The 16627-nt window shown below is 38.7% G+C and overlaps 1 protein-coding gene across 6 annotated transcripts in view; it reads left to right on the forward strand.

Annotated features, from left to right (window-relative positions):
* The window catches only part of SGCZ (sarcoglycan zeta), a 1585391-nt gene that overhangs the window by 1305195 nt on the left and 263569 nt on the right, over nucleotides 1-16627 (forward strand). For all 6 annotated transcript variants that reach the window (XM_077477426.1, XM_077477423.1, XM_077477424.1 and 3 more), the window contains one exon: nucleotides 14810-14911. In XM_077477426.1, coding sequence (XP_077333552.1) covers nucleotides 14810-14911 — 102 coding nt within the window. The remainder of the gene's footprint in view (nucleotides 1-14809; nucleotides 14912-16627) is intronic.

The following is a 16627-nucleotide window of genomic DNA, read 5'->3' on the forward strand; positions in this document are numbered from 1 at the left end:
TACTGTCCTGCCACAGTTGTCGGCTAGCAGTTAACAATGCTTTTAATGTTTACAGAATCTTTTAATTAATTCAATTAACTAGGTGGGTGCATGATACTAGTCCATTCTAACTCTTGCCTTCTTATATTTATGCCTGTTCTTAATGCTAAAAATAAGCTAGTATGTGCAACAGCTGTAACTGTAATTATTTTTTTTACGTTTTTTTATCATATTTTCTCATTGCCGCCTGCTGTATATACATATCAGGTATGACCTTGAAAAGGGTAGAGATCTTTAGCACAAACAGGTCCTGTGCTATTTAAAAGGTCATTCCTGCCAAATAGTTTTTCTTTATTTATTTATGTATTTTTTTTCAATAACCTGCTCCAGCCTCCCTTTTCTGCAAGTTACCATTGGTGGTAAGATATTCTGTCTGAAGCTCAGTCTCTGCTACAATAATTAGATCCACAGCTTAAATTTTTTTTTAGTTTTTGTTTTCCAAAAAGCTTTATTACAATGTTGCACGGTCCAAATTTTCCTTAATGGATCCAATATTAACAAAGTTATATGAAATCAAACAAAGAGCACATCACTAATGATAATGTGGTGATGCTAATTGTGATAGGTGGGACTTTGTCCCAATAAACATTCCAGGTGAAGTTTACCATATGTTTGTGCTAGCAAAATAAAACAGGATACCACTCAGAGGTAGGTGGGGAAATCATCTGGTATTCATCTGTACTTGGAATGTATGGCATTGGATTTCTAAATGTCAAAAATTGCTTTAAGGGCTTATAGGTTAGAGATATTTATTTGTGAGTGTGGCTTTAGCAAGAGAGCGTGAGAAGAATAATAGCGTGTTTGCATTTGATTACGCAAGGGGATTATGTTGAGTTGATGTAACTGTGGAGGTTTAAGGACTAAGAGGGGGTCTTAGTGAAAGAAAGGGGGGGAGGGTGGGGATTGACTGGAGGTGGGGGAGGGAGACGGGGGTAGAAAGTAGAATTCAGGAGTTCCTCTGTGTGATAGGCTGTGGGATACCTGCCCGCTTGTTCACCCTCCGGCCAGGGATGTATGCCTGATAGATCAATTTTGGTATTTGGCAAAGTCTTCTTTCATTTTATATTGTTGCTAGCATGACCAAATGTTTGCTTGATGTATAGGTTCCTCAATGTCAGCTAAGAACTTCACAGGTGTGTTGCAGGCAAATGTGCTGTTAAGAAACATGATTTTATATGAAGAGAGCAGAGTGAACAGAAGGATGACATCATTAGTCTCATTATGTTCCATCAGGGCCGTCTTTAATATTGATTGGACCCTGGGCAAAAAAAAAATTGGGCCCCCCCCCCATGCAGTTTCTCTCTCCACCTGCTTTGAGACATATAATAAAAAGTAGCAAGACTCAAAATCTAATTACTGAATCAGATTAGACAGCGAATGTGTTTGGTTGCCAGAGGTTACAGTGTATAATTACCACTCACCGACTGGTTGCTAGAGGTTACAGCACATAATTTCTGCTTGTTGATTGGTTGCTAGAGATTACTGTACATCAATATGCTCATTGATTGGTTGCTATAGGTTACTGCACATCATTGCTGCTTACTGATTGGTTGCTAGAGGTTACAGCACATCATCTCCTAACCCATTTATAGACATTAAACTCACAGGGATCCTAGGACTCTCTGGCTCAGTGGCAGTGCAGTGCAGAATTCCAAGCATGCCCCTTCACCCCCCCAGTGGGCAGCATTCAGTATTGGTGGATATGACCTCAGGGGGGCATGATCTACATATGAATACCACCTCAATATACATATGAATCCTGCCAGTTTGCCTCTATTTACATATTAATGTCATCACTATTTACATGTGAATGTCAGTATTTGCATGTAAACACAGGGTCTGCAGGTGAGTTATCTGTACACAACAATAGGGCAGAGCTTAGTAGCAGCACTTCACACTGAGATATCGGGACACAGCACAGGACTAAAACCTCAAGGAACAGTGGAATTTAAACTGGGATAGTTGGCAAGTATGAGGCAGCTGCTTTGGGCCCCACAACAATGACAGGGCCCAGGGCAGCTGCCCCTTTTGCCCTGCCTTAAAAACGGCCCTGTGTTCCATCACTGTTTAATTAACAGGCTGGGGCTGGAGAGGGCACCACTCTATCATTTCTATAGTACATAACTGTAATAAACAAAGAAAATAGTTTGTACAATGAGCTGTGTCATGTGATTGGTCTTTGTAAATCTAAGGCTGGATAAGCAGAAATACGAACACTGTACTGACAGGTAAAACATCTCCCTTACAAATACTCCAACTTTGTATTTAGCATTTGCCTTGAGTTAAGTGTTAAAGTGAATTTAAAAAATCACCGCAAACAAAGCTAATTAGGAGTTCCGAAGGGACAAAAAGACTTAAAATGTCACTGGCAGAATTGGGGCAAACAAGCACATTGATTTTAAAGGGAAACAACAAAATTACATTAGTTGCATTGTTTCTAGGTTTAGAAATATTTAACATTTTGTTTTATAGCTTTTTTTTTACTATTTATATGTAACTTTGTTTTACATTTGTCGAGAATTTAATGTATGAAAAAGGATTTCCAGAGCATCGTGGATTAGCTATAGGGACAACATATCTAATGGTGGCTGCTTTATGGTTCAATTTGTCTGAAACCTCAAACTGAGCCCTCTGTTAATGACTGAGTCAGTGTGATGGGCCCTTTAATGCATGAAAAAGGATTCCCAGAGCACAATGGATTAGCTATAGAGACAACATATCTAATTGTGGCTGCTTTATGGTTCAATTTGTCTTAAACCTCAGACTGAGCCATCTGACAAGGAGTAAGTATGATGGATTATTGCACTGACAAATTTGCTTTTGTGTAAATTTGAGCTTGACTAATTTGGTTCTGAACCACAGTGGTGTATTATGAAAAAAAGATGCATAACCTATGGGTTAATGAAGTATCTTATAAAAAAAAAGTATTTAAATAATAAGAATCAGAGCGGGTTTATTAAATTATATGTTAACATGCTGTGCCTAATGTATGTATATAAAATACTATGGTAAAGATGTAAAAAGTCAGTAAAATGAAAATATAGCCCTAGAGAGGTATTGCATCCTCACAATGAGGAAAAAACCTTATTTAGTATCATTAAAGACAGCTTCATTCCCAGGATTACTAAATTATCTGACGATTGTTAAATATATATATATATATGTGTGTGTGTGTGTGTGTGTGTGTGTTTAGAAAGTTCAGCTGTCAGAATAGTGTAAGAATGGGAGAAGGGAGGCTCCCTGTAAAGCCCCAGTGGGATATAAAACCCTTACTTACTTTGTCTGACACCAAAGAGAAAGCTTTTTGTGTTTTAAAATTAGTCATGAACAGTTATTTGCCTAAAATTGTAAGGTAAATTCAGGTTATAAATATTTCAAACAAATATTAACATGTTTTATAATATTTAACTCAAAGTTACAACTATAACGGTATGCGTTTAAAGGACATCTTTAGTAGAAAATAACCTTTGGAAGATTCTTGCATTTTTTTTTGTACACTTTTGAGGTTAAAGCAGAAGAAAACGAGACATTGAGCAGGCACATATGTTAAAAGTAAAATGCATGTGTTTGTCTTAAACATGATAAATGATAATACTTAAACATTTGCATAATGTTAGCAATCTCAGTCTTTGGAGAACATGAACTTTCATTTTTACCTTCAAAGTAAATGGTGCTTCAATATGTATGCAGAAATTTGTATTATTTAAGTAAGGCCGCGTACACACGGGCGGACTGTTCGCCCAACTTTGTCCGCTGAACAATGTTTGGGCGGACAGTCCGCTCGTGTGTGGGCTTTCAGCGGACAGTTTCAGCGGACAGTTTGACGGACAAGGTTTTTCGGAAATTCCGTAAAACTGTCCGCTGAAACCTTGTTTCAGCGAACAGTCCACTCGTGTGTAGGCTTGTTCGTCAAACAAAGTTGCGCGCATGCTCAGAAAGGATTTTCACGCCGAAAGCTATAATGCAGTGTATAGGACGTCGTATTTTTCGTCCCGTCGTACGTGCCGTTCACGTCATCGCGCACGGTTTCAGCAAACTGTTCGTCCGTCGTGTGTGGCCATGTCCGCGAACAGTCCGCGCGTGTGTACGCGGCCTAACCGGAATCTTTTTTTATTACAGAATAGTACTGATACAAAGAAAAAAGTAAGATACAAGTGCCGCCGTTCTAAAATGGGGTGCTGGGAACTCTTTAAACGTGGTGTGTACCTGGTATGGATCCTGTACACATAAATATATTACCAAAATACCATGTGCAAAAGGGGCTAAAGTGAAATTATCTGATTGTGACAACCTAATGTGCTAATGCTGAAATAACTCGCACATATATACGTAAAAATGCAAAAAAAAGCAATAAAGCAGAAAAAAACCACACAAAAACTACTAAATAATATGCCCACTCTTAAGTGCTAATTAATGGTGTTTGTAATGACATGGGCCTGCTCAGATGGCCACAATATGAAAATAAACCATACATTGGTGCACAAAAGTGACTAAATATATTTTTGTGCGATAATTGCAACTGGAACCAATGGCGTTGTACTGGGCTCAATATACATATATAGACCCTTAAATGAACTGTGCTGGTGCATTATAAAGTCCAGATGCAAATAATAAAAGTGCAAATGCAGGTAACAGGTAACAAAGTGTTAAAAGTGTTCTTACTTAATGTGATAGTAGCCGTATTAGTGCAATTGTGACAGAGACAATTGAGTACTGTCCATGATACTTTTTTTATTTGCACTAACATACAATTTTTCAGGACAAGCTTTCGGGTATGTCCCCTTCTTCAAGGTCCAAGCAGTACTGATTTACAAATTTTTAAGCAGAATGTAAAACCAAAACAAAAAAAAAAAAAAAAAAAAAGAAAAAAACACCTCTGAGGGAAAGAAGAGAGAAAACAAAAAAAACACATACAAATCAATGGGGCAATAAAGATAAGAGAAGAGTTAGTGAGATAAGACAGAGGGAGAGCTATGGAATGGAGGGGGGGTTGCTAATCACAGAGGGGGTTGTAAAACTTTAGTATAATGAGTAAGGAAACCTATGTCTAAATTCAGGCCATTATTTTTTGTGTCAAAAAGAATTATCATTCTTAGTTCAAAGGTTTTCCTTTCCTGGATAGTTCTGAAATTCCCTTTAAGAACTAAAACATTGAGGTCTTCTATAGTGTGGTCCGGTTGTGAGAAGTGATGTCCAACAGGTGTACATAAACTGTCTTCTTTATGTTCCTTGATGGTGTGTCTGTGTAAATTCATCCTCGTTTGCAACTTCAAAAGAACAAAAGTGTTCTTCAAACTTGTTGTTCAGTGCTTCTTTAAAAGGTTCCCCCAGAGGAAACGCACTCGCTGCTATTATTCACCCCAAAAAGAGGCACTTCACCTTTACAGTATGAGCCACTGTGTAGCTTACAGGGAAGAGGAATCAGTGGTCTTATACCAGCTGTTTGCTTCCGTGTTTGCGGTATGAGAGATCTCCTTGCGGCTAGCCTCTTACAATGCCCACATATAGAGAAGGAAAAAGCTTCAGAGTGTATTACCATAAAAAAATGTAAGATGTTTATTCATAAAGACAAGGGTACTCACATTCAATTAGTGAATATAAAGTGAAAAACAATTAAGACAGGAGGCTGGAATGATCTGCGCTCCACGGCTTGAAAACCCAGCAGTGATACAATGCGGCTGTTAGCCCCACCCTACATGTTTTGTCAATGGGACGTCATGTGGAGGTGAAGTGCCTCCTTGTGGGGTGAATAATAGTGATGAATGCTTTTCCTATGGGGCAACAAGTTTGAAGAGCGCTTTTAACACTTTGTTACCTGCTTTTGCACTTTTCTTATTTGCATCTGTACTTTATAGTGCACCAGCACGGTTCATTTAAGGATCATTGTTTCCAGTTGCAATTATCGCACAAAAATGTATTTAGTCACTTTTGTGCATCAATATAAATTTATGGTTTATTTTCATATTGTGGCCATTTGAGCAGGCCCATATCATTACAAAAAAAATTATTAGAGCATATTATATAGTAGTGTTTGTGTGTTGTTTCTGCCTTATTGTGTTTTTTTGCATGTTTGTGTATATGTGTGAGTTATTTCACCATTAGCACATTAAGTTGTCACAATCAGATAATTGCAATTTAGCACTTTTTGCACATGGTATTTTGGTAATATATGTATGTGTACAGGATTCATACTAGGTACACACAACGTTTAGAGGGTTCCTAGCACCCCATGTTGTCTCTATAATATCAAATCTTTTCTCTCAATGTTGAATCTTTTCTCTCTATGTAGAATAATCTTGAACTAATAGAGCTAAGGTTAGGCACATTCGACCACAGGTTCGATGGGCACAGATCGCTATTGTCAGCGTCATGTCGAATCTCCTATCTATATCAAACTGTTGTTGCAGCAAAAACTAAAACAAAGCATTTGTTTACTTCGGATCTTTTGATTTTCAGATTCTGCACGTTCGTTATCGTTTGTTAAAACGATAACGAAAATACCCAAAATTCAGATGAAAATGAAAATTTTCCATGTTCACAATCAGTAACATTGCTAGGTGGGGGTGGGGGGTGCGGGCCGCACCCAGGTGACACCCACCAGAGGGGTGACAACCGTGGATTACGGCACCACTAACACCGCCCGCTGCCGTTATGATCTGTATCTTGCTGTCAGTGGAGGTGGAGCAGACTAAAGCCAGCGTCTCCTGTTCTCTGTGTGCATCCAGTGAGGAGGAGGAGCCTGGGGGACACACCGCTGTGTGTATACGTCTGTACTGTACACTTTATTATAAGTAGATGGACATGTGCGGGGGCGCTATAGGAGGCAAGAGGGGTGCCTATACTGATGGGGGGTTTCTATACTTCGGGGGTCTGCACTAAATGGGGGGTGTCTATACTGCGGGGGTCTGCTCTAAGGGGGGTATCTTGTCTATACTGAGGGGGTCTGCACTAAGGGGGGTGTCTTGTCTATACTGAGGGGGTCTGCACTAAGGGGGTGTCTATACTGTTGGGTTTTGCACTAAGGGGGTGTCTATACTGATGGGTGGGTCTGTATTAAGGGGCGTGTTTATACTGATGGGGGTCTGCACTAAGGGGGATTTTATACTGATGAGGGGTCTGCACTAAGGGAGATTCTATACTGATGGGGTCTGCACTAAATGGGTGTGTCTATACTGTGGGGGTTTGCACTAAGGGGGTGTCTATACTGATGGGGGTCTGTATTAAGGGGGGTGTCTATACGAATGGGGGGTCTGCACTAAGGGGGATTCTATACTGATGGAGGTCTGCACTAAAAGGGGGGTGTCTGCACTGAGAGGGGGGATTCTACACTGATGGGGGTGTCTGTACTGAGGGAGGGGGTCAGTACTTAGTGAGGGGGATCTGTACTGAGGGGGTCTATACTGAGGGAAGGGGGTCTGTACTTAGTGGGAGGTCTATAGTGACAGAGGGTGGACTGTACTGAGGAAGGGGGGTCTATTCGTAGTGAGGGGGATCTATACTGTGGTAGGGGGTTTGTATTGAGGGAGGGGGTCTGTACTTAGTGGGGGGGGGTCTGTACTGAGGGGGGACTATAGTTGGTGGAGGGGGGTGACACCAATGTTTTCTGCACCAGGTGATACCAACCCTAGTGACGCCACTGTTCACAATTCAAGACTCTTTAAAAAGATAGCAATGTGCCCACCACCATACCCCTATGGGTGTCTTCTCACCTGATCCAATGGAACCCACTACAATAATAAAACATGTTTGTGTCATATATTAATATCAGACAGCCATCACACAGGTGCTTTATCTCCAGCCTCCAGTGAATGTAAATAACGAAAAGCATAAAAATGAACTAATAGTATAGACTGCAAACACAAATTTATTAAAATAATAAAAATTCCACTCACAAAGAAGTAAAAGAGTAGTGCATGCAGCGAACACAGTGGCAATGTAGATTGAAATCTTGATAATATGATGTCCTAGCCCTACCCAGAGATTGAGATAAAGGACATGTGTGGTATCAATATGTGACACAAGCATGTTTTGACCTCCATTATTATAGTAGGTTCCATCAGATCAGGTAAGAAGACACCCCTCAGGAGGTTGGCACATTAGTGCTATGTTTTTAATGAAGAGTTCTGAATTATGAACACGGAAAAGATTTTGTCTGAATTGGTTTCACAGTGAAATTTGACTGTGTAAAATTGCTGAGGCACCTTTCACCATTTTTTATTTTTTTTGCTCTGATTAGTACACATGCATTTACTACTATATTTGTGTCGCGCTCCATTGTTTATATCCTATGCTTTGCTCTCTTTTAGAGACTTCATCACTGTCACGGTTATATCTTTTTTCAGTTAACTTACACCCTTCCCACCTACCTTGATATGGTATTGGCCTATTCTTATATTTAAATTTGTGTTATACGTTTTATATGGATCAACTTACCACCATGAAATCATATACTGTGTTTCCTGTTTTTTAGTTCACACAATACCTACTTGGAAAGACTCTCATGCTTTATTCCTGTCTATATTTAATTTCCACATTTGGACTCAATGTCATCATTTCATTATTTTAAAAGAATATTGAGATTGAGATCTTTCCCCCAATTTATAATCAGTATTTAAATTAGGAGTTCATGTATTTTCTTTTCTCTACTTGGTTTGTAACTTTTTCCTTTGGCATGTATCCTAATATTGCAATCACAAAATGTATCTCTGTTACCTGTTCTATAAAACTGAATAAAAACTATTGAAATATAAAATATTGTCAACAAGGATTTCAACACAGGGTACAGATTTTCTTTGCTTTATTTTTATATATACTAATAATGTTTTCTGAAATGTAAGGTATATAATAAAATGCTCTAAATATAATAAACAATTGCTCCAGAATTAATTTAGATTTACAGTATGTATGATATGTATCTGTCAGGATTTGAACATTAATAAAGAGTAATTACAGTTTAGATACTGGCTTTAGATACAGAGAAAAGTATCTTCTCATCACTTTTTTTCACAGTGCCCTGTTATAGAGGCTATATTATAGTCCTTGTTGCATACATTAGTATATATACATTAGATGTATGCAACTAAGATGGCTATTAAGGCCTATTCACACCTTTGTACTTATATATAAAGTACAGTATGTGTATTTGATGTGCAGTTTCACATATATTTTGTGATGAAATTTTGTTGATTGTTGCATGCTTGTGTATATTGTGAAAAAAAAGCTGTTAGGAGCACTGTTTTAGTAGCATTTAGAAGCAGTTGGAAGCATTTAGGAGCATTCAGTATTTTTTTTCTGCTAAAAAACCTTCCAAAGAAATCTACAAAAAAATTGTTTTCCTGTTCCTAGATGCTGAAGCTCAAAAAATACTGATAGCCTAAAGTAGTGTGCATGGACACATTGAGAGTTATTTACGAAAGGCAAATCCACTTTGCACTGCAAGTGCACTTGGAAGTGCAGTCGCCCTAAATCTAAGGGGTAAATCTGAAATAAGTGGAAGCTCTGCTGATTTTATCATCCAATCATGTGCAAGCTAAAATGCTATTTTTTATTTTCCTTGCATGTCCCCCTCGGACAGTGACTTTACTTTCAAGTGCACTTGCAGTGCAAAGTAGATTTTCCTTTAGTAAATAATCCCCATAGGATAACACTATTTAGCTTCTAGGAGCAGAAAATTTTTTAATAGCAGCTTCTATTAGCTTAAAAAATACTAGTGTGCGTGGAGCCTGAAAGTGGGTTAAAATGTTAGGATATGAACTTATGTTTGTAATTACAGTCTTCTATAACCCTCTTGGTTAGAGGTCATTAAAGCTTAAATACTCAAAATAAATTTAGCATTGTTAGTATGCATCATATACATTCACAGTAAAGCCTTCAGATTTACCAAAACCATATAATATGAGGTCAAACCTTAGAAGTTTCAATTTGTATGCAGTCAGGCAGGCCCTTGCACTAAATGGTTTTGGTAAATCTGAAGCAAAAACTCAGTAGAAAATCTGATAGTGTGTATGGGGCTTAACTCTTAACTCCTAAATCATATAAAGCTTTGTTTTGTATATAGACTAACAAATGGAAGCAAAATATATATATATATAAAAAAAACTTATTTATAAAAAAATATCTAATTTGAAAATTACAGTATGCTATCACTGTACTGTATTAGCATCTGAAGTCCTGTGTTTTGTGAATAAATCCCCCAGTCTACATGTAATCATTATGTCATATGGCTTAGCTGACATAGTGATCACAATATCAGGAACCACTCAGATTGATTTCCAAATATGTACTCTGAAGCCTGATCAGTGGTAGCATGAACTGATACCTAGCTGCTAGCTGTTAAAAGGGGGAAGCAGGAAAGTATATTCATGGTTTGCAGTCAGGAAGTGGTTAAAGATTTATTGATATTTTAAAGAATGGGAATCCAAGAACACTGCTAAATTTCATCATCACTCTATGTTAAACAGATGACATTGTACAATCACTTCTAGTGTACAGGACAGTTACATTCAGCCTCAGTTCACACTATTGGTTTGCCTGCATCCAATTCTCATGTCAGGACACTGACCGGTTCCCAATGGAGCCAGGTCGCACAGATCCGGGACAGCTGCAGAGAGAATTGCACAGTCGTCCTGTGTGTATTCTGGTCTGTTTCAGGTCCAAATTCAGCCAAAAATCCAGACCAAAATCAGACCGAAAATAGTGAACAGTGGCGCACCGGACCTCTGCTGTGAGCCGATCCACACGGCAGTGTGAACCCAGCCTCAAGGTTTATCTTTATTACTTGTGTATTTATTATTATTAGTGTTTACCTAATCCCCTGTGAAAACTAAGCCCTGCCTGCTTTCCATTTTCTTTTATAAATGAGAGAACAATCAGTAATAAAACAGTCAATTTATAGATATATTGACATGATTAGGAACATTATCATGATAACCAAAGGTTTAGCTAAAAGCCATAGGCCCTGATGCAAGATATGGGCATGAGCCCATGTCACGGTAATAAGAGTGCCCCATGCCAAAATTCCAACACTTCTTCATATGAGTGTGAGGTGACGTGTGTGATACTATGTTTAGAAAGGGAATCGGCAGAGGAAATTATATAAACATTTAAAGTAGTTCTTTAAAAATGCATCTGATTGGTACACATTAAGCATGAAATGACGTTGCATGACTGTATTGTGTCAGAGCACATATACATGTACATTCTGAGTAACACTTTTTTTCAATTCTAATTTAAAGGAGTAGGATTCCTCTATGCTCATTCAGGTAATAAAATGTAATAGGGGCGGTTGACATTAAAATTGGGTATTCACATTTATTTAAAGAAACATGAAGTAGAAATCATAATCAAGAATCCCAACAAATTAATAAATACATATATCTAGGACTGTCCTTAACAGTAAAGGTCGGGTGGGTATGCATGCACTAAGAGCAGCACAATTTTAACATCATGAGAGCTCCAGGGTAAACAGGCAGAGGACCATTGATTGCAGATCCCTCATAACAGCATCAGGCACATTTTGGATCCATAAGATCAACTAAAAATATGTCAGTAGATAGCTTTTAGTTTTAGTGATTAATTGTGTTCTCTTAGCTGATTTTAATCAACTATACACCCTGTGTAATAAAGTTAGAAACTTTGGCAATTGTTTTCTAGAACAGTCACGAATATTAATGTGACATTGTAACCAACTGTCCTATTCTGAAAAGTTCCCTTCCAGTGTCCCTTGCCGAAGATATTCAAGGCTATTGGCTTTCTTTTCACAATGACATGTTTGCATGGCTCCTGAATCAGATATCCATTGGGACTGGTTACTTGTACAGTCTAATATAAGCAATTGCTCTGTGACAGAATCAGGCCAAAGAATACAACAACACACCTTCCATCTGTATTTTAATTATCAGCCAATGTTTTAATAACTTTGTGAAGTACAGACTGGAATACATAATATTCACCTAAGTCCACCTCACACGCTGAAAGCTCAGAGATTCAATACAGCTGTAAATGCTTTGGATTAATTTGTAGGAGATGCAACCTTGCACACTATATAGACTACCTCAGGCAATGCCCAGCTGCCTATTTTGAGATACTGTAGTTTTTTTTTAGGATGAAATAGCTAAGCTTTATTTTAGTAATATTTTCTTAATATTCGGACGAGTGACAGAGCAAAGCCATAGACAGTTAGGTCAGCATTTTCTCTTAACTGCTTTTCGGCTTGCAATATTCAATAAAGCAATACATATCTCAGATAGTGTGATAAAACTATATGTTTCATATGGTTCTGGGCCTGGCACTTGAAGGTTCCAAAGTGTCTTGGATGGGACACAACCTACAGTCCTGTGTCCAGGTTTTGCTGCATACCTGCAGCCTGTGTACTTACACAGTTGTGCAGGGTCATCATAAGCCAAACCTGAGAATAACTCAGGGCTCCCATTTTGGAGACAGGTCAGGTGTGTTCAGCCAGGAGAAAGGAGGTCTCAGCCAGGGGCCAGGTGTGCCAGCACAGGAATAAGGTGGGCTCCTATCAAGAAGTAAAAATGTGGACCTGTGCAGCATGGAGCTGCAGAGCCTGGGTTCTATGAGATGTGATATCTCAAGGGAGACGCCTATACAGCCAAGTTGGAATTCTGTGTTTGCTGGAAAGCAAAAGACGACCAAAGAGAACAACTGTGCTGCTGACCAGGGCTCACCATTTTTCAGCTGTTTGCTTTGTGAAGTTGAAACCCCTGTGAAGGAAATTCTTTTGTATGGAAATGTAATTTAATTTTCAATAGAAGTGGGCTGCCACGCCCTTAAACTAACGTTTGAACGGACACGTCTTACTAAAAATACATCTGCAATGTTGAGTCCAATTTAAGTATTTACAACTACTTTAACCACTTAAAGACCAGGGCCTTTATCTGACATTTGTTGTTTACAATTAAAAATCTGTATTTTTGATAGAAAATTACTTAGAACCCCCAAACATTATATATATTTTTTTTAGCATAGACCCTAGAGAAAAAATGGCAGGCGTTGCAATATTTTATGTCACACTGTATTTGCAGAGAGGTCTTTCAAACACATTTAAAAAAAATATATTTTAATAAATGTAAAAAAAAATGAAGTTAGCCCAATGTGTTTCTATATTGTGAAAGACGATATTATGCCAAGTAAATAGATACCTAACATATCAATTGCATACGTTCATGGAATGGAGACAAACTACGATACTCCAAAATCTCCATAGGCGACGCTTTAAAATTTTTTCCAGGTTACTTGTTTAAAGCAACAGAGGAGGTCTTGTGCTACAATCCCGTCAATACCTCACATGTGGTGCTGTGAACAAAGCTATCAGCCAATAGGCGTGAGCCCGTTTGTATCTTTATTTTTTTTTCATGTGTCAAATAAAATGGACTAAGGACTATTGGAGTTGCCAGTTCTATCTTCTGAATGTGTGCCTCACATGTGTGGTTTGAATACCGTTTACACTGTTTTCTCATTTTCTCATTTCCATTATTGGGTTGCTATCTCTGTTTCCTTTGGTTATTAGAGTTTCATGTTAAAATAGAGCGTAAGCTTCCATAAAATTGTCATCTTACCCACAGATGTTTCCAGCTCACATTTCAGCTTTATTCTAGTGACACCTCTCTGTAGAATGACTAAAGGTGAACTCTTAGCCCTTGCACACACGGTCAGACATTCTGATGGAAAATGTCAGATCGGACCGTGTTGTCGGATAATCCGTCCATGTGTGGGCTACATCGGACTGTTTCCGTTGGAATATCTGACCGACAAAGTTTTAGAGCTGAGCTATAAAATTTTCCGACAACATGATCCGATTGGACATTGTCTGATCATTTGTAGAGAATTCCGATTGGACAAAGTGCCACACATGCTCAGGTCAAATTCCTAGACCCAAGCTATTGGCTACTAGCCTGAACATAGTCCCGTCATAACGAAATAACGTCATCACGTTACAGACGATCGGATTTTCCGATAACTTTGTCTGACCGTGTGTATGCAACACCAGTTTCGAACAAAATCCGTCGGACAAAATCAGACGGATTTTGTTGTCGGAATGTCCGACCGTGTGTACAAGGGCTTCGAGATTTTGGCACCTATATAGCCCACTGTTGTAGGCTCTGCTATAGGAAACATTGCATGTGTCCCCTTAGCAAGTTCCAGGAACACTGTTGATGTGGGAACACATCCCATGTAGGCAACAAGCTGGTGCCTTGCATCTCCCCTCCATAAAGTTGCTTGGGCAAAAGCACAGGGTCCTCCTCACCCACAAGAATTTTTAGGATGCAGTAAAGAATACAGTTTTTTTTAAATGTTTCATTACATGCTGTAGCAATGATGGGAACAGTTTCTGTGAAATAAATCATGAATTGTGGCTTTAAAATAGCATATGTATTTTACAGAGGTTTAAACAGATCAAGGACATCTAGGTGATAGCAATGCTTAGATTATGTTTTTTTTGTTTTTTTCAAACTTAAGCCTCAGTTATATATCTTAGCGGTGTCAATATTAATAACAAAATAAAATATTTCATCACATTAAGACATTGATTTTGTGGTATATTGATATGTCTGGCTTTTTTCTCTCTGTTGTGAAGTATCAATTGTGTGTCAGATTATGTTGTTGGGAGTGTTCTGGAACCAGATACTTCACATAAGATGGCACTTTTTATTCTATGGTATAGACAATTTTCTTAAATAATCTTTTGTCTGTTTAAAGGTGGACAACTATATTTATAAGCTTACAATTGATAATATTATTTTCTCTACAGGATGGCATGGGCAATTTAAGAGTTACTAAAAAAGGAATTCGACTTGAAGGTGTTTCTGAATTTCTTCTTCCATTATATGTGAAAGAAATACAGTCCAGAAAGGTAGGTTTCAAATATTATATATTATTTCTATAGCATTTACAATAATGGCAATGTCAATGACACACATCACAATTAGACTGGTACATCACAAAACAAACTAATGATAATCAGCCTGGTATGCCTTAATCTCTGCCTCTAATGCACTGGCTCTCTATTAGGTGTTACAGAATGGCCACTTTTTACTTTTCCAAACCTGAGTCTCTAGACAGGTCCAGGGAAGATAAGCTTCTCTGATTCCCTTAACTCTGTAACTCAAACAGGGCAAACCTGGTGAGGGAGCAGTAGCTGGGCAAGTGATCTGAATCCAGGCATGAGGACCTGCAATGGCAGAATTGGCATGTGGGCAGCCAGGTGAGAGCCTAATAACATGCAGAATCTCTGGAACACTCAGCTACTGTGGGGAGCACCTGTTTAAATGCTACCAGAATACTGAATTTCCATTTGGGTCCCCCTCCATCTATTTCCTAGTCTATTTTCTAGGAAACCTCCTGCTGTTTGTCTCTGTTACAAGAGCTACTCTTGACTTCGCCATAAGAGATTCTGTTTATGAGGATAAGCAAAATTAACTGTTAGTGTTCTGAACTGCTTTACTGAAGTAGTGATGCTCAGTCAGAGGCTCTGATACTAAAGAGTCATATACACTGCCTTGCAAAAGTATTCACCCCCTTGGCATTTTTCGTATTTTGTTGCCTCACAACCTGGGATTAACTTGGATTGTTTGAGGATCTACATCATTAATTTACAGAACATGCCCACAACTTGGAAGATTTTTTTTTATTATTGCGAAGCAAACAACAAATAGGACAAAATAACAGAAAAAGTCAATGTGCATAACTATTCACCCCCCTAAAGTCAATACTTTGTAGAGCCACCTTTTGCGGCTATCACAGCTCCGAGTGACTTTGGATAAGTCTGTATGAGCTTGCTACATCTTACCACTGGGATTTTTGCCCATTCCTCCTTGCAACACTGCTCCAGCTCCTTAAAGTTGGATGGTTTGCACTTGTGAATGGCAATCTTTAAGTCTGACCACAGATTTTCTATTGGATTGAGGTCTGGGCTTTGACTAGGCCATTCCCACACATTTACATGTTTCCCCTTAAACCACTCAAGTGTTGCTTTAGCAGTGTGTTTGGGGTCATTGTCCTGCTGGAAGGTGAACCCCCATCCTAGTCTCAAATCACACACACAGTGGTACAGGTTTTGTTCAAGAATATCCCTGTATTTAGCATTTACTCTGACCAGTTTCCCAGTCCCGATTGCTGAAAAACATCTCCACAGTATGATACTGCCACCATGGGATGTGTTGGGTTTTCGCCAGACATATCATTTTCTTTGATGGCCAAAAATCATCAGACCAGAGCACCTTCCTCCATACATTTTGGGAGTCTCTCAAAAAAAACCTCAAAATGTTTTGCTGAAAGTAATGGCTTTCTTCTGGCCATTCTGCCATAAATCCCAAATCTAAGGCGCATATTATTATCGTCCTATGTACAGATAATCCAGTCTCTGCTGTGGAACTCTGTAGCTCCTCCAGGGTTACCTTAGGTCTCTGTGCTGCCTCTCTGAATAAAGCCCTCCTTTCCGGTCCATGAGTTTTGGTGTGCGGCCGTCTCCTGACAGGTTTGCTGTTGTGCCATGTTTTTTCCGTTTGGTTATGATAGATTTGATGGTGCTCCTAAGGATCATCAAAGATTTGGATTTTTTTATAACCTA

The sequence above is a fragment of the Lithobates pipiens genome, unplaced genomic scaffold, assembly GCF_037356315.1.
Source record: "Lithobates pipiens isolate NorthernLeopardFrog02 unplaced genomic scaffold, aLitPip1_a1.2 Scaffold_13, whole genome shotgun sequence".
In the NCBI taxonomy this organism is placed as follows: domain Eukaryota; kingdom Metazoa; phylum Chordata; class Amphibia; order Anura; family Ranidae; genus Lithobates; species Lithobates pipiens.